General features: G+C 40.1%; 5 protein-coding genes across 7 annotated transcripts; 2 read left to right on the plus strand and 3 right to left on the minus strand.

The window, feature by feature from the left end:
• The first annotated feature begins 16 nt into the window (after positions 1 to 16).
• Positions 17 to 2,633, plus strand: LOC135160242 (uncharacterized). Its single transcript, XM_064116574.1, has 2 exons — positions 17 to 152; positions 418 to 2,633. The coding sequence occupies exons 1-2, from the start codon at positions 38 to 40 to the stop codon at positions 2,214 to 2,216; spliced, it is 1,914 nt and encodes a 637-aa protein (XP_063972644.1). The 5' UTR covers positions 17 to 37; the 3' UTR covers positions 2,217 to 2,633.
• LOC135160719 (protein FAM32A-like) lies at positions 2,448 to 4,662 on the minus strand. Of its 2 annotated transcripts, XM_064117593.1 has the most exons (4): positions 4,624 to 4,662; positions 3,281 to 3,427; positions 2,978 to 3,110; positions 2,762 to 2,892 (listed from the first exon to the last, which is right to left on the minus strand). In XM_064117593.1, exons 2-4 carry the CDS (start codon positions 3,361 to 3,363, stop codon positions 2,809 to 2,811), a joined length of 300 nt encoding a protein of 99 aa, XP_063973663.1. In that variant the 5' UTR covers positions 3,364 to 3,427; positions 4,624 to 4,662; the 3' UTR covers positions 2,762 to 2,808. The 2 variants fall into 2 exon arrangements, with proteins under 2 accessions (XP_063973656.1, XP_063973663.1); XM_064117586.1 differs by lacking the exon at positions 4,624 to 4,662 and having other exon boundaries at positions 2,448 to 2,765.
• On the minus strand, positions 3,436 to 4,616 carry LOC135160559 (uncharacterized). The gene is made up of 2 exons (XM_064117222.1): positions 4,201 to 4,616; positions 3,436 to 4,126 (listed from the first exon to the last, which is right to left on the minus strand). Exons 1-2 carry the CDS (start codon positions 4,540 to 4,542, stop codon positions 3,674 to 3,676), a joined length of 795 nt encoding a protein of 264 aa, XP_063973292.1. The 5' UTR covers positions 4,543 to 4,616; the 3' UTR covers positions 3,436 to 3,673.
• A 167-nt stretch (positions 4,663 to 4,829) lies between the features above and the next one.
• On the minus strand, positions 4,830 to 8,750 carry LOC135160192 (uncharacterized). Its single transcript, XM_064116487.1, has 5 exons — positions 8,137 to 8,750; positions 7,034 to 7,757; positions 6,633 to 6,880; positions 6,158 to 6,505; positions 4,830 to 6,029 (listed from the first exon to the last, which is right to left on the minus strand). The coding sequence occupies exons 1-5, from the start codon at positions 8,569 to 8,571 to the stop codon at positions 5,358 to 5,360; spliced, it is 2,427 nt and encodes an 808-aa protein (XP_063972557.1). The 5' UTR covers positions 8,572 to 8,750; the 3' UTR covers positions 4,830 to 5,357.
• A 3,258-nt stretch (positions 8,751 to 12,008) lies between these two features.
• On the plus strand, positions 12,009 to 20,324 carry Sos (Son of sevenless). 2 transcript variants are annotated; one of them, XM_064116282.1, is made up of 5 exons: positions 12,009 to 12,997; positions 13,243 to 13,506; positions 13,902 to 13,985; positions 14,139 to 14,219; positions 15,646 to 20,324. In XM_064116282.1, the coding sequence occupies exons 1-5, from the start codon at positions 12,890 to 12,892 to the stop codon at positions 19,105 to 19,107; spliced, it is 3,999 nt and encodes a 1,332-aa protein (XP_063972352.1). In that variant the 5' UTR covers positions 12,009 to 12,889; the 3' UTR covers positions 19,108 to 20,324. The 2 variants fall into 2 exon arrangements, with proteins under 2 accessions (XP_063972352.1, XP_063972358.1); XM_064116288.1 differs by lacking the exons at positions 12,009 to 12,997; positions 13,243 to 13,506; positions 13,902 to 13,985; positions 14,139 to 14,219 and adding an exon at positions 14,226 to 14,928.
• The last annotated feature ends 52 nt before the right edge of the window (positions 20,325 to 20,376 follow it).

Raw genomic sequence — 20,376 nt, forward strand, 5'->3', positions numbered from 1 at the left:
CACAGTGACGGATTCACGATATTTCGGAGCAATTTGGATGAATCGAGTGGAAAATCATCGATTCAAATGTTTTTTGCATCATAATAAACAGTGGAAAATGATGCAAGTGGTGAAGTCCTTAGTTTTGTGCCTTAGTTTTATGCTAATCAATGGTGAGTACTCCAAAATAATTAACCTCCACGACTCCAAAACATCCCCAGTTTTCTAATAGACTTGCTAATTAATCCAAATCTTCTTAATAATTTTAGTTTTCTCAAACCCCTTAGTCCCAAAAAGACTAAACCTGACTTTTAGAACGGTCTTGGATATTTTCAACTAACAACTCTGACAATAATGACTTAATTGATAAAACTGTCAAGATATTTGGATGTCCCTAAACAATCTAAAAACTATCTAAACCCCATTCATCTCTTTCAGTCCCTCATTCCCTCCAAGACGACGATCCTCGAGGGTGCCAGATCCCCGAGGTGATCCGAGGCACCTGGTTCTCGTGGGAGAACGGCAGGAACACCTTGAATGAACTGAACGCCGAACACATGACAAACCGAGGGAACTGCATAGCTATGAGAGAAGACAAACGCCTCCACTACACCTTTCTCTTCCAGAAGGGCACGTGCTACCACTGTGTCAAGCTCATTGTCCGCACCATCAATGTTCTCGAAAAGTTGGAGGTTCCATCGTGCATCGACCTCCCCCCGGGAGTGGAGCCCCGAATAGACGAGGTCTGCAGCGGAATCCACAAGGACCAGCAATACATCACCCTCTTCTCCGAGAACTACAAGTCCGTCAACTGTCGATCATCCCTGGAGGGTGTCTGGCAGTTCGCCTATCAGAACAGATTCAGATTCACCGGTGAATGCAACAACCCAGACGCACAGATAAAGTCCTGTCAGACAGCTGGATCTCAATTCTTAATAACAAATGAAAAATTCAACATCACCTACAAGAAATGTCTAAATATGAAGGGAACATTCGATGGAGTTGTTGAATACAGCTGTCTAGGGGACTGGTTTGTGGGAAAGAATCACTTCTTTGCTGTTGCTAACACCAAAGAATCCAGGAAGGACGAAAAATACAGGTGCTTCCTGAGAAATCGAGACGACGACCTTTACATGGGTGTCTCAATCACTGCCGAGTGCAATACTTTGAAAACGGTGGAGAAAAGTCCTGAGAGGCTGAGGATCACACCGGTGAAGACAGAGGTCGTTGTGCCGGGCTGCAAACTTCCTCAAAACATGTCTGGGCAGTGGATCAACACAGCCAACATCGATGCAGACATTGATATCAATGAGACACATATCACTGAGGTTTGGCATCCTGATGAGGGCAGATCTAGAAAGACCATCTACGTCTGCAAGGAGCAGAAGGACAACAGGTTCATGATGGCGAGGTTATCAGTTGATGGTTGTCAGAAAGACTACGTCTGCTTCAATTTCGTCCCTCGACATCACAATGTTATAAGATTCAGGAAGGGCGTGGCAGTCATTCAGGATGATTTTCACACTGTCTGCTCCTGGGTGCGATTCGAAAGGATACCAAACTGGAAGTACAATCTATTTCTCGCCAAGTATCCAGTAGCTGTGAAGTGTCCAGTAGCTGGCAAGTTCAGTTTCGAGCAGACAGGAGAGATTCCCTTCCAGACGAGGATTCTCGGTGGAGTCACTCTTTCTCCGAGGCCGACGTTCATATGCCAGCGAAATATATCTGATTTCTCGGTTTGCGGAGGCGACCAAAAGGAAATAGCTATCGATGAGAACTACTGTCTTTCTGTGGATCATTTGGGGAGGCCTGTGGATATTTACAGTGATCCCGATTACAGGATGAAGTGCATTGGCTTCTGGAAGGAAAACCTGAAGTCCTATCTCATCACTTACGATGAATTGGATCCCTATAGCAAGTACCGTTGCTGGGTTTATCAGAGGGCTGATTTGAACAGAGTTCTCATGTCTCTGTCTCTTGGGCCTTTCTGCAAGATCAATCAAGACGTCAGGAGCGGCAATTCGTCTGAGGGGGCTGCTGTGGCTATTGATATGACTGAGTACGAGAGGGAGAGGGATCAATGTCCCATGTATTTCGATGATGGTAGCAATCCTTGGGAGAAGAGTGAAAGTCGCATCACTGTCTTTCACTTTGGAGTCAGCTCCAGTCCAGGATTAATAGGCCTTGGAGTGTCATCACTGTTGGTGGGGGCGATTGGAGCTTTCTGGGTTCATTGAACACGTGTGCTACACTGTCCATGTAATTCTTAAAGTTCCATTACGCATTTAGAATTAAGATGATTTAAGTAGCTTATGCTATTGGTGATCAATTCATTGCGTCCATTCTTAGGAGTATGTAGATTAATTTTTTACGGGATGTTATTGAAAATTTCAAAAACATCTGAAACGCACATAGATATTATTATATTTGTTGTGGATATTGAATCTCATGAAAATCAACAAAACAGATTTTGCAAGATATTTTGTACTTTATTTGTTGAATATTTACAATTGTTCATTGAGAGCAGACACATCTGTTTTAGCAATGATTACGTTGACTAATAATTCGATAAGGATGAAATTAATGTGCATTCTTTTATAGATGTGAACACCCTCTAATGTAATAAACTTATAATAATAAAAATTAATGATAAATTGAGTTGATTATTTCGTCCAGGAGACCTTGGGAATGTCAAAGTGCTCGGTGAGGCTGTCAAGGTGCCTGTTGAACTCTTCAACCCTCTGCTTATGGGTTTTCGATGCCTTCTGCTTGATCCTCTCAGTTTGCTGTGGGCACACGATGTTTGATTATTCATCTATCTTACATATACTAAATCTTGTGGTTCAATTTTATTTTTATTTTTGCTTTGCTTAGGATTCCCATCAAGGAGCGGTTAAAAGTGTCTTGAACTTTCTAGAAAATCGGAAAGGATTCTCCAGTTTCAAATTCTCGATAAGAAAACTCGAGGTTGACTAATATTAAAATATATGATCCTCACCATTTTCTCCTGCATTTTTAAGAATGCTAATTCTGCTTTTGTCCTCTGGACGACGTGCTTAGGCTGCTCCTCCTCTTCCACGATTTTTGATACCTCGACCAGTTTTTTTTTCTTCTCTTGTTTTCGTTTTTTTCTGAAGAAGAACAATGATTAAGTTACCATTTCGTCATTAATTAACCTCAATTTCTGGTCATTAATTAATGTTCTCGCTAAACATTGAAAGGAATACTGTGCCCACAGAAACTTCTAACCTATAGACAATTTTCGGATAGATGAATATTAAAGATGTTGAGTTTCACTCACTTTTTACTGACAATTTCATCATTTTTCAACTTCAGAGTACTTCTGGCCACTTGGGCGTAAGGATCGTCCTCATGAGAAGGCATTTTATTTTCCTATTTTGCTGTCAAAAGAACACAAGATGTCAATGTTGTTACAACAAAATTTTAAGGTATGATCAGCCCACTGCAACTCCTGCTCGATAGCTGCCCAGATATTGTCACGTCCTAGGTGGCGCTGATGGCTATATGCTCGATCTCGCTTGGGAGTTTGAAGATTTGAATACGCGCCAGGGTTTTTGTGCGCGTTGGCAGAAAAAATAAAGAAAAAACGATAATTTGTTGACATTTAGTATATTATAAAAATGAGAATGACGTGCTTATCTTAGCTATATACATACAATAATTAAAAAATATATTAATCAGGAAATTTGAACCTAGTCCGTACCAATTCATTAAAGCTAATCGAAGATGTGTGATTTGCAATGTTTCCACGTAATGACACAGAATCAGCTGCCTCATTACTGCAGCATGGTGAAGCACATGCATTTTCCGAAGATGCAAGATTCTCACTATCACTACAATTGGAAGTGGACGGGACGTCCAGGGGTAATTCCAAATTTTCCTGATTTTTATGGATCGGGACAGCATTAGGTGCATTATTGTCGGGGCGTGCAAATAAATTATGAGAACCCAGTCCTTCGTTAATGAGCTCCCCTTTGTGAATTACACCCCTGTGATGACTCGCAACTAGATTCTCTTGATCTGGGTTTTTTACCTGGCATTTCAAATCAAGAGAATTCCAGTCCTCGGTCCAGGGAAAAATGGACGGAACTACTCCTTTTTGCAGCCGTGGAACTTTTACAATTGTCTAAGACATATATACAAATCTTTTTTACCCGAATATGACATTATTTTTCATGAACAAAAAATGTGTAAACATACCTTGCCGAAAACTTGTCCATTTGTAATTATAGCATCTCTCTCTGTCCAATCTATTTCCTGAGTTTGAAAATGTTTTTCACACACAGCTCTCCCAACACTCAAATCATCACGATTTAATGCAATTTTCCACTCTGCTAATCTTTTTTTCGTAATCAAAAAAAAATGTACTCTCTCGGGATTCGTTTTATAACCCGATTTGCATCCTTGAACCGCGCAAGATGGCATTTTTTTTTTCGCAAAAACCACAGAAAGAAAAACACAATTTGAACGCACATTCAATATGAGGATTTGCCATAGAAATCGAGGAGTGGGGATGAAAATCGCAGGGAGGGGATAGAGCATATAACATCCTGCGCCATCTGGATCGGTGACAATAACGGGGCAGCAAATCCTTATGGGTTTTAGGTGAGTTTCAGTGGGCTGGGTATGATACTGGGAGGTATTGTGACATTTTGATGTCCCCCTCTCGTCGCCCGACACCATGCCGATGGTGGTGCCTCTGACCGCCGGGGTCAGTACTAACATGAGCATGAGCATATTCCCTTTTTGGTCACTTACAAGTAATTTTGCAGTCATAAAGAAGCGTCTGGTGAGCTCCTCTATTCATCTCTCATTAATAAATCATCAGTAAATAAAACACTGTTTTCAAGTTTTTATAGCCATTTATTTCATAAGATAAATTCCATAAATTACAATTTTGTCATAGGTATTTACTTTCTCCAGCCCATTGTCATTCCCTCAATATATACTCCACATTTTATCAACCCCAATACACGATTGAATACAGGTCACACAGATTTTGCGTCAACAATTATCTTGGACATATTTCCATTACACACTATGTAATATAAAATTTGATAATACATAGTTTACTCATGGCTGTATTCTGTAAATGCATCGTTCTTCGATCTCAAGAATATAGAAGAACTCTCAATGATCAGATCGATTACCAATCGATGAAATGAGTGTAATACTCGTTGAAGTTCACATACTTAGAGGAATAATGCACTTTCCACTCCACGTGTTTCGAAAAAATGTTTAATAATGGAGAAAATAAGACATCTCTCACGAGAGTTCTCGTAACTCCACAAAAACAAATAATATTGAATCATCGTGAATAAAAAAAAAGAGGATGATCTTCATAAATTCTGTTCCTCTTACGTTTCATCCTTTTTACTCGAGTCTTCATCTCCCTCCCCATCTCCATCACCCTCTTCATCACCGTCTCCATCCCCGTCCCCTTCGTCATCCTTTACCTCATCATCAGGTGTTTCAGCCCTATTGAGGTCGGGATTTCCATCTCCGACCTCAACAACACTGTTTCTGCTGCTTCCCCCATCTACCTCCTCAAGAATGTCATGTTCCTGTTCCAAAAAATCAGTCGGTACGAATTCCATCTGTTCCTCGGCATCAGTGATGTCATCGGACCCATGGAAGTCGAATTGTATGTCACCATCGGCAGAGTCTGGGCGTTCCTCTCCTCCAGGATCATCAGCCTCGTGCATCGTGATAAGATTCTCATAGTTTGTGGTCGAACTGTCATCGTTCACTTCTGAAAAAATGTCGGTGTCACTCAAAGGAATGTCCAAAGGCTCCAATTTTATCGTTGGTGATGGCGCTGAAGGCTTAGGATGATGAAGACGAATTTTTGTGAAGGGCCTCGAGTCTTTTGACTCCATCGGACGCTTCGTACAACGTTTTGGACTAGATTGGGCCTTCGATGAAGAATTCGACGGTGCTTTCTGTTCTTTAGGCTCTAAAGGTTTCGAAGGTGTTGGGGTTGTTGATTGCAGTCTCGATTTGGGAATTAACATTGGTGGTTTCTGACCCTGTCAAGAAAACGAATGGATAAATTGGATAATACAAAACAGTTGAGGCCATAATGTGGTCTAAATCAAACTGTAAAAATTCATCGTATGTCCGCAAGACTAAAGATACTTTGCATTAACAAATTTACCTGTGGAGGTGTGGGACCAGCCAATCCTTTAACTTGAAGTGCCTCAGCTGCATTCAAAAGCTGTGGTAACTTGTCGTGTGCGACATTTACTTCCCCTTTATACATGAATTTCACTAACGCTTCTACTTCCCAGAACTTCAGATCCTTCATCAGAATAATTGGATGTTGACAGGGATTTTCACGTAATAACGTAGCCAGATAATCACTGCAGGACGAGAGAATGATTTTGTGGCACTTGACAGACTTGCCCTCGCAAGCGAGGGTCACGTCAACGAATTCCTCCGAGTCTAGCAGGGAGGGAAAACTGGTTTGCATGTTACTATGATAACTGTTCCACCTCAAACACACCTAGAATCAAATTGGAAAATAGCAATGTTAATTGGCAGTCATTAGCATACAATAAATGATCTTCTCAAGTAAATGAATATTTGACAAAATCAATATTTTTCTCAATGAACTGAAGACAATACTTTACCTCAGCGGGTTGTTGGGGTACGACATTTTGAGGTACGCGAGCTGGTGGCTGCCTCGGTAACATTTTTATAGTCGTAGGGGCCACTGGTTTAACCTTGAGCGGAATTCTCTTCACCACCAGCGTTTTGGAAGAGTTCTTTTGTTGAGAGGAAGGTGCAGGAGCAATGTTCCGCAACTGGGAACGAACTGGTTGACTGGGTGCTTTCAGAGGTTTCGGCGATGAGTTGCTCTGAGAATTGGACTGCATGACTGTTGACAGAAAGACAGATAATCGATTAAGGAATAGATAAGTGATTTCAAGTGATGGAATAGGAAGGAAGGAAGGAGGGCAGTTGAATAAATGTAATTCTTCGTTTGAAAATTATTATTTTTTTCTTCAGCGGAACCTCAGGATTGTCATACCAGCAGAAGCAGATTCATTGGATTCCGATTCTGGTTCTGGATCCGGCACTTCCTCAGTCGCTTCATCATCTGCTGTTTCCATTGAAGTGTTCTCCTCTTTAATATTGGAACTGCAGTCAATGAATAGCGGATCATCAGTATTTGTTGGTACTGTCTGTTCTGATGGGGCCTGAAGGGCTGGAGGTTCTTCCTTCGATGTTGATGCCGAAGTGGATGGTCTCAAAATCACGGACTCTGTTATTTGTTGGCATAATTTTCGTTTTTTCTCCTTGGAATACTCGATAAAGTGCCTCGCGACCTTTGATTTCCATCCTCCATGCCGTTTGAGGGTGGCCAAGTCAGCGCCAGAATCAGCGAGCAATGTGGCCGAAGTGCGACGAAAACTATGACCTGTGTAGCTCTCTGGATTCGGCAATTTCAGATATGATGCAATGGTTCTTGGCATACTGCCAAATTTGTTGATCCCAATGACCTGATGTGTACACTTTCCATTCTGATAATTAACAAAGAATCTCTTGGTCCCCACGTGCCTAGGTCGTAGATTAAAGTACTTCTTGTACATGTTGTAAAATTCACCGCAAATAGTGAATGAACGTTCGGGATCACTTTCTGTTTTTGGAATCGTCACGAATGCCATTACACCGTCGTCCTCTATGTCATCCATCGTTATGTTGCAGAGCTCTTGTCGTCTGCAGGCGCCAATTATTCCAAAAATCAATGCCACCTGCGAATAAAATTATTATAATGTGGAAGGGCTGGGAATAGCATTTAATGAGTTTTGAAAAACGATCGGAAACACGCTTGACATTTAATGTCTACGAGAAAAAAAAAATTTTTATAATACAATTGAATTTTCATCGAACTTCTAACAGTTTATAATTGGGTGTGGGAAGAATTCTGCAACTTTCGTGCGAATTTTCTCGTAGTAGACAATCGAAACCACCGAATATAAATAATTTGATAGGATAAATTATTAGATTTTTGTCTGTCTATGCAGGAACTCGCAGACATTCATTTTTAATTTAATTTCTCATCGTTGAACAAAAACACTCCAATGATAACAATTAACACTTAAATTTATTTTAATCATAATCTGCAATTACCTTTGTTGCTAAGAACTGATTATCCGGTGCTTCATTCAAAAATCGCTCAATGTCGTTCGGCGTCAAAACCTTAGTCTGTTTACTTTTGAATCCAGTGGACTGGAGTTTCAAAAAAACATTCAATTTTTTGTATGAACTTATGTCTATCTTGTCATTGCTGTTTATGGTATGTTTCAACATTGAATAGTGTGACCATAGGGAAGACGGTTTCATTTTCTCCGAAAGTTCAACGAAGAAATCCAATAATACTTCCTGTGACAGCGGGCCCTTGTTGTTAGTCTCTCTCCAGCTCGTAAATTTCTTGTAAATTGCTTGATATTTTTCTCTCGATTTAGAGAGTAACGTATTCTCTGTGATGATTTCCCCCGGTTCACCAGCATCCGAGGAACCTGGCTGATCGCCCACATCAGCGCTGTCACATTGGTAATTAGACATTTTCAAATTTTTCGGTTCAGCCTTGATGTAAAGCACGCAACTCTTCGGAAAAGTAACACAACACTTTGGTAATGGCGGACTTTATGGTATATCTCGCAACGACTGTGGCCACAGAGACGCGATGTGTGCCCTGCGGCCCAGTTTAACTCCAATACGCATGCGCGATAGTTTCAGTAGTGCGCAAAATAGAGCAGTCGCGATGTGCGCATCTGCCGCATTTTTTTTTCAATGTCACCGGTTAGATAACGAGCTTTTTATCTGCGCAACATCCGGACTGTTTTTGCAATTCTCGAAGATTTCTCAAAATGTTGATATGAATGCGTATTTTCTCGGTCTAGGGTGAATTTCATTAAAGCATTCATTGACTTTATCGAGAAATTTGCTTTTCAGTTTCTTCACTTTGTTTTCGACCTACGCAGGCGGAAGGAAATCGGAAAATTTTCCGTTTTCTCTCTCTCTCTCTCTCGCTTTAAACATTTTTGTCTATTGAATCGCTTTGATTGAAAAAGGTAAGTAAATTAACTGTAAAATTTTCCAATAAATAAATAAATGAATGGAACCAATAAAGATGAGTATATAAATATAATCTTTTTCAGAACGTAAAATTCATGAGTTAAAATTTAATCGACCTGATCTTCGACTTCGAGAGTGGATAACATTTCACTACAGCAAAAGGAGCTAGTGATTGGCTATCTTTGGATACAAAAAATGTTCTATTATCCCCACTTTATTCATATCCACGGGTATCTCGATATGATCTGTCACAAAGTTAAAAGAGGACTTCGGATCTTCAAAAAAGTCCCTTTCCCGTAAGATTTGACAGATCGAAAGAACTTCCCAATAGATAAACGAATAATCAAAGGAAGCATCTCGATTTAACACATGAATTCATGATTATGAAGCATATGAAATTCGATTTTGTCATTGAATGAGGAGAAACCATTTACCATGGTATCGCCTTCCAATCAGCCTCCCCCCATGGTGGACCCGCAAGTGCCGATGAAGATTAGTGGTCCCACATTGCCTGGGATTGGCTCCACCTCTGACAACAACAGATCCACACAGACGACACTGAGCCCTCAAAGGATCATTAGTACAAAGATCAAAGTGTCCCCAGACCGCACTTGGATTGGCCATTGCTCTGAGGCTCCTGGCATGGGACCTGCGTTTCGTCACATTTCCTCGTGAGTCAGATTTCCCTTCCTCCGAATAATAATCCTCTTCGTCGGGCTCCTGCTTCATTCCCACTGCGATTCCTCTCAGGCTCCGCTCGAACTTGGCTCCTTCCCCTGCAATGTCAGATAATCCTTAATTTTTTTTTTCCAAAACACTTCGTTTAAGTGGTTAAGTGGTTATCACACATCATCCTGAGATTGGATTCGGAAATGTTTCTTGAAAACTTGCGGCTGGAGCCGAATAGATTATTTGATATGCTCGATCATTGCCTGTTATTAGCAGTGCACCCTTCCAAAGTCTCCTCAGGAGCGTGGGATATCCAACACTCCACGTCTACTAGTTTGATAAAAAACGGTAGGACAACGTGGGGTGAAAGAAAACGAACCGCGAAAACAAATTTTGTAACAACAAAAAAAAACATTAATCATTCAAAACTCCCGGAGAGTCCCGCTAAAAAACATCGGTAATCCAGTTCTCTGTTATGAGTTAAAGAGTTTCATGAGAAAATTTATGTATCCACGTGCTGAAAGATCAACCACGAGAATATATTACAAGTGGCATAAATTTAGCGCTCATTAATTCCAGCGGAGGAGCACAAACGAGGGGAATTTTTTTTTCCGAAAAACGATAACAAAAATAATTGCTATCCAATGCAATAATAATTCATTGTACATCGTGGCAGACGCATTTAGCAATTGTTCAATTAAAATTACTCCCCTAATTAAACTTTAAACAAACAATACTGGAATGGCAAGACAGCGCAAGGCTGACAGCGATTGAAAAATAAAGCGGAATTATTTTCTTGTAAAATCACAATCAAACTAAAATTGAGTTTTTGGATAATTAAATTGGTCCATTTAACGTGAAAAACATTGGCTCGAGTGCGTTTCGTTGAGAGGACGCTGCGCGTGTTATATATCGACCGACCAAGTCCACAGGGTCTCGTAGGGTCTACAAAAAGGGAAATAAAAGAATAAAACATGGAAATAAAAATGCCCCACTGTTGTGGTGGGTAGCACTGCAATTGGCGAATCATCAGGCAAAATCAAAAGAAACAAAATCACCGAACTTACGGTTCCAGATCTGCTCCGATCGTCTGCCAATGTTATGCCCCGACGATGATGCACAGAGTTACAGCAAATTGTGGAATGAGTTAATTCACTGGTGGGTGAATTGTCGGTGAGTATGTTTTATTGGCGTTGTATCGTGGAACAACGATTCCACCTCGCCGAACCCGGGAATGACTAAAATCGAAATCGGTCGAGCCGACGGGCTCACTCGAGGGGACGCGCATGTGCGACGCCGGTCGTCACTTCTCAACGCGTATTATCCCGAATCTATTCCGTAATGTTGAACTTGCCAGCTGTCATGCACAAACCCAGAGGGGAGAATTGCTCTGGTATAACGCCCCATGGCAGCTCAACCAGCCCGATCACGTTTGGGTTCGCCAACTATTTTTGTTTTCACGCCTTTTTTTCACACGTGCTTTCAGCACCCCCGCAGTGAAGTTTATCGATTCACGCGGGCAAATTTATTTTTCATTCTTATGAGTCAGGGATATCTAGGTATTTTGGACATTTTTTATTTGGTTAAAATGATTCTCCACTTCTCTTGCCGAACATCAGAGCTGTCATTTGAGCACCATTGGACCCCAGCTTTCCAGACATTTTATGATGATTTCATTATTTATATTATAGTTTACGCATCTGGATTTCAATCACGATATTGAGAATGGAAAAACGAAATTATTAATATACACCATCGATGAAATGTAGAAAAATTCTGTTTTCGAAAGATACTAATATTCTAAATAATAACTAACTATCGAAATGGGGATTTGATGGCGTCCATATGATTGAAAATATCTCAAGTGTTTGCCCAGAATTATTTGAAATTAAAATAATAACATAAAAATTAATTACCTGATTAAAAAATTTACGGCTGACTGGATCATATGTTTTTTACGTAGTAAAGGTCGACTATAGAAAAGAATAAAAATGGAATGAAAAAACGAGGAAATGTCCTGCGCCGAGAACAGCAAAATTCCTGTTGACTCCTAAAATGAAAATGGATTATTCTACACAGCATAAAAAAATAATGTCAGAAATGTATTAAAGCTGTTGATTCAATTTTGAAAAAGATGAGCGGCCGAGGAGAACTTACCGCCCGCTGATGATGAGAGAACCGCAGCTACACTTATCGGCTCCCTCCCTGTTCACCAGCTTGCGATCCTTGCCGCGCGCGACAGTACTTGCCCTCCCCCTGAACCCAAGGGGAATTCAGCCAGCACGAGCGAAAAAAAAGCCCCCAAGAAAAAAAACATATCGTCAAACCCGAGTGAGAGTAAGAGACAGCGACTGCAACGGGTCCAAAGACAGTGTTCCAAGTGTGTGCGAAACATTGCAAAAACATGCAAATGTTAACAAATAGAATTAATAAAACTCCGTGCAACTGTTTGTGTACACAAAGTATAAAATGTGAAACGACTGTGGTAGAGGAGGAGAAATAAAAAAAAAGTGGGGGGGGGGAGGAGGGATAAAAAAGTATGAAAAATAACACGTTTGCGTCGTAAGATGTGCGAACCCGAGTATTGCTCGTTTATCGGTTTATGTACGTGCACGATGGTACTTGAACGAGGGTGAACACGAAAAAAATACCCAAAAACTCGTGGGTTTTGTAGTCCCGCATCAACGGCTGCAGTGGAGCAATAAAAGGGCTAAACAGACTCTCAGCAAAATCTCGACAATTTCAATAAAACGAACATAAGAAAATAATTGACACAATACCTTCCGAATAATTTTCTATATGGAAGGAAAAAAAAAGTTAAACTTCAGCGAAGATGAAAGACAATCCGTCATCTCGAGTGGGCAATTCGAGCGCCAGAGTGGGACAAATGTCCACTAATATCACCCCCCAGTGATTATTAATTTAATTATCGAATAGAATAGATTTAACGACGATGCTAGTTGGTGATATCGTCACTATCATAAAGGCCTACGAGACGTGCCGTCACCCTTGTGGACGGACATTTTTCTGAGGAACTGTCCATAAACTTTGATAAATGTTGACGATTTAGTGAATTTCGTTGTTTCTTTTTTTTTTGTTTATTTTTTTTTTCGTTATTCTGGTTGTTTTTGTGGATATGTTTTCGTCTCCGGCGTCGGTAGTGGGCGAGCCGTCAGGCTACGACTTTCAGAAAGAGGAGAATGCTGCCAAATGGAAGGGAGTCTTTGTCAATTCTCTGAGAAAGGTTAGGAACCCAGGGAATAATCGATTGTTGCTGAGCCTTTTAATGATTTTCTCTAATAATTCTCACTTTACATCCCTTCGATATGCATTGGGCTTTCCAAAATCCCACTGATAAACCTTCGGACACCAATAATCAATTGTCCTTTACGATTTTAAAATGTTTTTGGAATGCACAAAAATAACCAAACAAAAATTGCTTCGCAAAAATAACAAAACAAAAATTCTGAAAATTTATTTGGAATTCAGGTTCTTGAACAAGTGCACCCTAGTTTGGAAGCACGTCAGGATGCCCTGGATTATGTGGAGAGCCTCATTCTGAGGCTGCTTGGAATGTTGTGTGGCCATCCACCACCTCATACACCTCAGGATGTCGAAGAGAGAGTCAGAAAGACATTTCCAACGCCAATCGACAGGTGGGCACTCAGAGATGCCAGAGATGCACTGGAAAAGGGAAAGAAAAAGTCACCATTGGTTCTACCTGTTGATAAAATTCATCAATTGCTCCAGAAGGTAATGAAACAAATCTCCACTCGAATTATTTTTTCTCCAGCAGGTGGTTTTCATATATACGATTTTTCTTTTCCTCCAAGTAATTTTGCAGTTCTTTAAAACTTGAGAAGTCTGCTGTCTAATACTAAATCAAGTACAAGCCATTGAACTATATAAATACTAATGTTTCATGTCATTTTTTCTCTTTGATATTTCATGTCAATTCACAGAAATTATGGCATTGTGCTTGATAAAAAAATTGAGGAGTGTTTGTGGCCGTTAGTTCATCGATATAGTTTTAAAAGTATTGCGGGAATGGCTCCGAGAAACACAAGAATCTTGAATAGAAATTTCCATCCCTCGATTTCTAGTTCTATTAATTTTCTTTATCTTCAATTGTTTTTCTATATTTTCAGGAGGTCTTGCAGCACAAAATTGATTCACAAGTCAGTCTCTTTGTTGTTGGAGTGCTTGAGTACATCTCAGCAGATATTTTGAAGGTGAATAAGCATCTTCTAGGATCAGGAAAGGAAAATTGTAGTGATTCTTTCACGTTTCAATATTATTATTCCGGAATGATCATGTGGTCATTACACTGTATTGATTGTTATTTTATCGAAATAATGGAATTGTCAATTATCTGTTGTTTTCAGTTGGCTGGAAATTATGTAAAAAATATTCGACACGTTGAAATCTCCTGCGAGGACATCAGAGTGGCCATGTACGCAGATATGGTAAACGAATTTCCTCTTTGTTAAAATTCAATAACTTTGAATTACAATATGAGTTTTAATTGAATTATTTTTCAAACTGCCTGCATTGGTATGAAAAAGCCTGCTCCTTCTAACGGTTGTGCACTGTAATATCTAGTTGGAATGATTTTCAATAGGTATCAAAGAATTATAATATCGGCTACAAGTGTTTCATGAAAAAAAATCCACAGATATGAGTTGAACTTTTCGTACTTCAGGTAGATGGGAAAATTTATGGGAGGGTTATTCGTTTGACTCATTGGATTGTTGACAAAGATCTATTTTTCCTTTTAAATTACTATAAATTACACAGTAATTAAGAGGAGCAGGGTTTTTTAAAAATATGGTTTTTAGCTTGCTTTTATTTTTAAATTGCTGCACATTTATTTCAATGAAAATGGAAGACAACTAAACACTAAGCTCTTAGTGAGATTAATGTTTAAATTGTTTATTGTAAATCATGGCTTTAGTTGATAATAGGCACATTCAAAAATCAGCGAGAATATAGAAACGAACTAGAGATATAATCCTATTTTGTTCCCACAAAATGACAGATCCCAATCGGTTAAACGCTAGAAAAATAGAATCGACGTGCTAATTGGTGGCTGCATATGTTCTCTGCTTGATTACATGCTTTCCACTAACATATAACAACACCAACCCATGCTCGTTCTTCGTGCAGTTGCAGGTGGTATGTACTTGCGTCCGTCCAAATCCCATTATCATAATTCATCGCTTACTAACTGAAATCATCAGTAATAAATTGGTCCATACCATAATGCCATGATCAATCATCATCACTTGAAAAAAAAAGAGCCACTCATCACTGCATCAAAGGCGTAGATCGTTTCGTAATTAAAATTGTCAAAATATTTGAACAACAGCACTTACGAAAAATTTTTTATGTAGAATTTTTTTCATCCAACATTTCTACTGGAAAAACACGCAGGTAAGCTGCGAAATTCGCAATGAGCTTTTCCTAAAATGGGAAATTCACTATGAATTCAATAGAATTGTTTAGAGAATACATTAGGTGCTCCACAAAAATTTTTCGTATGTCAGACAATAGGGTCACAGGTCTTCAGATCACCCGTTACGGCGTTTTCGACGTACCGTCCTTTCGAAAGACTCGAAACGAATATTTAAACAATCTTTGTACTAATATTTACATATAACCAGCACATTAATTTCTGGGCAGAGATTAAATTCTAGAAAATTTCTGCTCTTATCGAATATTTCCGAAATCATCGAATAAAATTTATCCTGATTAATTCAGTTTTCCATTTCGTATTTCGAGTCTCTCCAGAGAGTGACATAAAAAAACCGCAAGGGGTACCCGAACGATCGCCCTAGTGAAATAAAACTAAGATAAATTACCGATGAATGTCCGATTGTTGTCTCCCAACAGGTATTGATGGACATGTTCTATCAGGACGATGCAACCGAGGGGCCCCAGAGTACCCTGGGTGCTGTTGTATCCCAAACGTACGAAGAATCCGTACGCGATCTCATTCACGACGAACGTCACTACCTTCGCGATCTCCACATGATAATAAAAGTCTTTCGAGAAGAAATAGCAAAACTTGCACAGGACAAGGTCGAGTTAGAGGGATTGTTCAGTAATATAATGGATATTTATGAAGTGACAGTGACACTTCTCGGTAGCTTAGAGGACATGGTAGAGATAACTGAAGAGAAACAAATACCAACAGTGGGCTCGTGCTTCGAGGAGCTAGCTGAGGCAGCTGAATTCGATGTTTACATGAAATACGCCAGAGACATGCATAGTCCGGAAAGTAGGGAAATTCTAACGAGATTACTCTCGAGACCCGAAGCTAATGCGGCCCTGCGAGCAGCAGGTCATGGCTTCAAGGAGGCTGTTAAATATTACCTCCCAAAGCTCCTATGGCAACCAATATGGCACTGTTTTTTGTACTTTGATTACATTAAAGTATTACAGAAGAGAACACCAAACACTGAGGATGAGGAAACCTTAGAGCAAGTGCAGGGTCTTCTGAGGCCATTGCAAATGGAATTACTCCAGTCTGTTGCCAGTTTGCCGAGGAAAGATACTGGCTTGAGAATGCAGAGTCGCGCTAGAAGGCATGCAGCTCTGGAGAAAACCAGTGAACTACAGAAAACAGTTGATGGATGGGATCAGAGGGACATTGGTCAGTGCTGTAATGAGTTTATTCGCGAAGATATGTTGGGAAAAGTGGGGAGCAATGGCAGACGTTTGACCGACAGGAGAGCCTTGCTCTTTGATGGTTTATTGGTGCTCTGTAAGCCCTCTGGTGGAAAGAGGGTGAGTGTTTCGGTTGCTGCGGTAGGAGTTGGTGGTGGGCAAGCTCATCCTGTTGAGCTCAGGCTCAAGGAGCGTTTTTTCATAAGAAAAGTCGATATAATTGATCGTGAGGACACTGATGAGTTGAAAAATGCCTTTGAAATTGCACCCAGGGATCATCCTAATGTCACACTCGTCGCCAAATCTGTTGAAGATAAAAACAGTTGGATGGCCGATCTCGTTATGCTCAATACCAAAAGCATGTTAGAGAGAACACTGGACAGTATATTGCTGGACGAGGAGAGGAAACATCCACTAAGATTGCCTCCTCTAGAGGTGTACAAATTTGCTGAACAAGATTCACCAGCGAATATTGTTCTGGAGGCTCGAGAAAATGGGGGCGTACCTTTGATCAAAGGTGCTACACTTGTTAAATTAGTGGAGAGACTCACTTATCATATTTATGCCGATCCGGCATTTGTACGGACATTCCTTACTACTTATAGGAGTTTTTGCTCACCCCAAGAGTTGCTTACACTACTCATGCAGAGATTTGAAATACCAGAGCCAGGATTGGTATACGGCGATGAGGAGAAACCCGCTTCATGTAAAGCCTTTGCCAGAGAAGACTTCAAACGATATAGAAAAGAATTCTGCCAACCGGTGCAATTTCGAGTTCTCAATGTTTTGAGGCATTGGGTAGATCACCATTTTTACGATTTCGAGAGGGACAAAAATTTACTGGAGCGACTCCACAGCTTTCTGGATACAATCGGTGGTAAATCCATGAGAAAGTGGGTTGATTCGGTAATTAAAATAGTCCAGAGGAAGTCCGAGCCATCTGAACAGAGGCCCATTACCTTCAGTTTTGAAAAATCCCCACCACCGATCGAGTGGCATCTCAAAGTTCCCGAGGAGGAATGGGGAATTCTCACATTACATCCAATCGAATTAGCGAGACAATTGACACTCCTTGAATTCGAATTATACAGAACAGTGAAATCGTCAGAACTAGTGGGTGAAGCCTGGACGAAAAAAGACAAAGATAAGAATTCTCCAAATCTCTTGAGAATGATAAAGCACACGACGAATTTCACACGATGGCTTGAAAAAACAATTTTAGAAACTGAGAATATCGAAGAGCGTGCAGCAATCGTTGCTCGAGCTGTTGAAGTGATGATGGTGCTGCAAGAGCTCAATAATTTCAATGGGGTGTTAGCGATCGTTTCCGCTATGGGTTCAGCAGCGGTATTTCGTCTGAAGCACACATTTCAACGGCTCTCTGAGCGTCAAGCAAAAGTCCTGGAAGAGGCACGTGAATTGAATAGCGACCACTTCCGCAAATATCAAGAGAAACTTCGATCTATAAATCCCCCCTGCGTGCCCTTCTTCGGAATGTACCTGACTAATATTCTTCATATAGAAACAGGAAACTCGGACTATTTGCCAAATAGTCCAGAGTTAATAAACTTTAGTAAACGAAGGAAAGTAGCTGAAATAACAGGTGAAATCCAACAATACCAGAATCAGCCCTATTGCCTCTCAGTTGAGCCAAGAATACGACATTTCATTGAAAATTTGTGTCCATTCGATGCGAATATGAGTGAAGCAGACATAAGTACTTACTTATACGAGAAGAGTCTCGAGTTGGAGCCGAGGGGTTGCAGACAACCTCTGAGAGCCCCAAGAAAGTGGCCAGACTTAAATTTAAAGTCTCCAGGGCTAAAACCAAGATCCTTGAGTGGAAAATTGCCAGCTCCTCTCCAAGCGGTGGCCTCCAGTGTTAGACTGCACGACCCAACGCCTGAGGTGCATCCAGAGTTACCAGAAAGCCCTCACACAATCCAGAGTTCTGCACACATTGGTGATCACAGTGTATTTGCACCAGTGCTTTTAGGCAGTGGCACTTCCGGGGCAGCCCCAGGCTCACCAGGGCCTCTGAGTATGTCAGGATTGTCTCTAGGATCTCCAGGCAACAGCCCACAACTCGGTTCCCCTGGCCATCTGCCTTCGGCGTATCATCAACAGCCGCAGGCAACTCATTTTGGCTTCAACTCTGGTACAATTGGAGTGATGGGTGCTCTCACAGGACTTTCCTCGTCGTCTGGTAGTCCCGGAGCACCTCTACCACTTCCCCCCTCACCAAGTCATGCGTCTCCCAGTAAACCACCCCCTCCACTACCTCCTAGATATCACAGGAGGCGAGAGAGTTCAATCAGTGAATCACCTCATCAAGCCAGACAGGCGCCCAATGCTCCAATGCTTCCACCAAGGGAAGGAGCTTCCTCACCACCTCCACTGCCACCCAGAAGAGATCTTCCACCAATTACATTACCACCAAGACTTTCCAGTTCTCTGAATCCCAGTACATCAGCGCTATTAGCAAGAAGAAACTCAAATCTTGAGGGAACGAGCACAAGTGCAACTCATGGGAAGCGTTACATGTCTTTCAATGGACCCAGTCCTACTAAACTTCCTCAGAATCAACCAAATGGGTCTGTTACACCCAAGCTACCCCCAAAACCCCTGACTGGACGTCCTCCAACGACAATGTTCAATTTCAATGCTCCATCTGGCCCCAGTTAGATTAATCATCCACTTATTATTCATCTAACCTGATTGTGGTAATATCTGGAGTATGCAGGAACTTAGTATACGTAAATACCACAATTTGTATACCATTTTCCTCCAATCTGTATAATATAAATAAGTATAAATAAGTTGTACATAGAATTTCGTTTTTATGTGGAGGAAAAAAGAAAACATTCAGATATACATGTTGATAACCAGCGCACAATGAGAATCTTCCATAAATTGAAAATGAAAATTGAAATATTTTAATCCTAACATCCCCGGTAAATGATACGATGAAGGCTACATTCCGCTAATAAACTACATATTAGTTAATCTCCATAAACTCCTGAGACTTTCATTTCGGTTTGTTTTGTATGGTTGATTTTATTATTTTCTGACGAAAAATAACAAATCTTTATTTTGACTGTTGCAACTTGTACAATATATTTTTAGAAATTTTTTGAGAGAGAAAACCGAAGTGAAAAACACATTGAGTGGCAAAACACAAACATTTTAGATAGACTAGCATTAAGTAGAACAATGTCCATAATCACAGACGAAAACATAAAGTTAATGTTGAATGATAAATATGAATGGCACACAAATGCATAAATAAGCCAGAATGATATTCGGATGTAAAGAAGGTAAATGTACTATATTTTATTGAACAAACGAAGAGGTGAAATTTTAATTATTTAATGCATTATAATGAAAAAATAATTGTAAAATATGAAATGCAAATTGGAATGATGACTTGTGCGTCAAACAATTAAAAATTAACGATATTAGCCAAAAAAAATTTAATAAAAAATTCCTTCTGAAATAAATTCCTACAAGTCCCTGTCCCCAATAAAACTGTGATACACAATTTTGAATGGGTATGTATGTTACTGTAAACTAGACGTTTTTAGTGACTAATCAATGTTGAATGATGGATGGACGAGATTGATGTGTTTATTGTTCAGTGGAAGTTGATGCAAAATTAAGTTTAAAATAATTATTAAAATTTACAACCAGAAATGACTTATCCATATTGATTGGATTCAGAGAAATCAACTATAGAGAGATGAATGATAATGAAAATGTATCATATTATTGAATATAACAATATCGAATAGTTTTTATTGTAATAATTGTCGATACAAAGGAACAGTCATGAACGATTGAAATTATTTGAGGAAGTAATGATATAATAAAATGAACGAAAAATGATATTGCGGAGTACTCAATGTCGATCAACTTATTTATCAACTATCACCCCATCAACCTACCCGGAGAGAC

The sequence above is a fragment of the Diachasmimorpha longicaudata genome, chromosome 1 (assembly GCF_034640455.1).
Source record: "Diachasmimorpha longicaudata isolate KC_UGA_2023 chromosome 1, iyDiaLong2, whole genome shotgun sequence".
NCBI classification, from domain to species: Eukaryota; Metazoa; Arthropoda; class Insecta; order Hymenoptera; family Braconidae; genus Diachasmimorpha; species Diachasmimorpha longicaudata.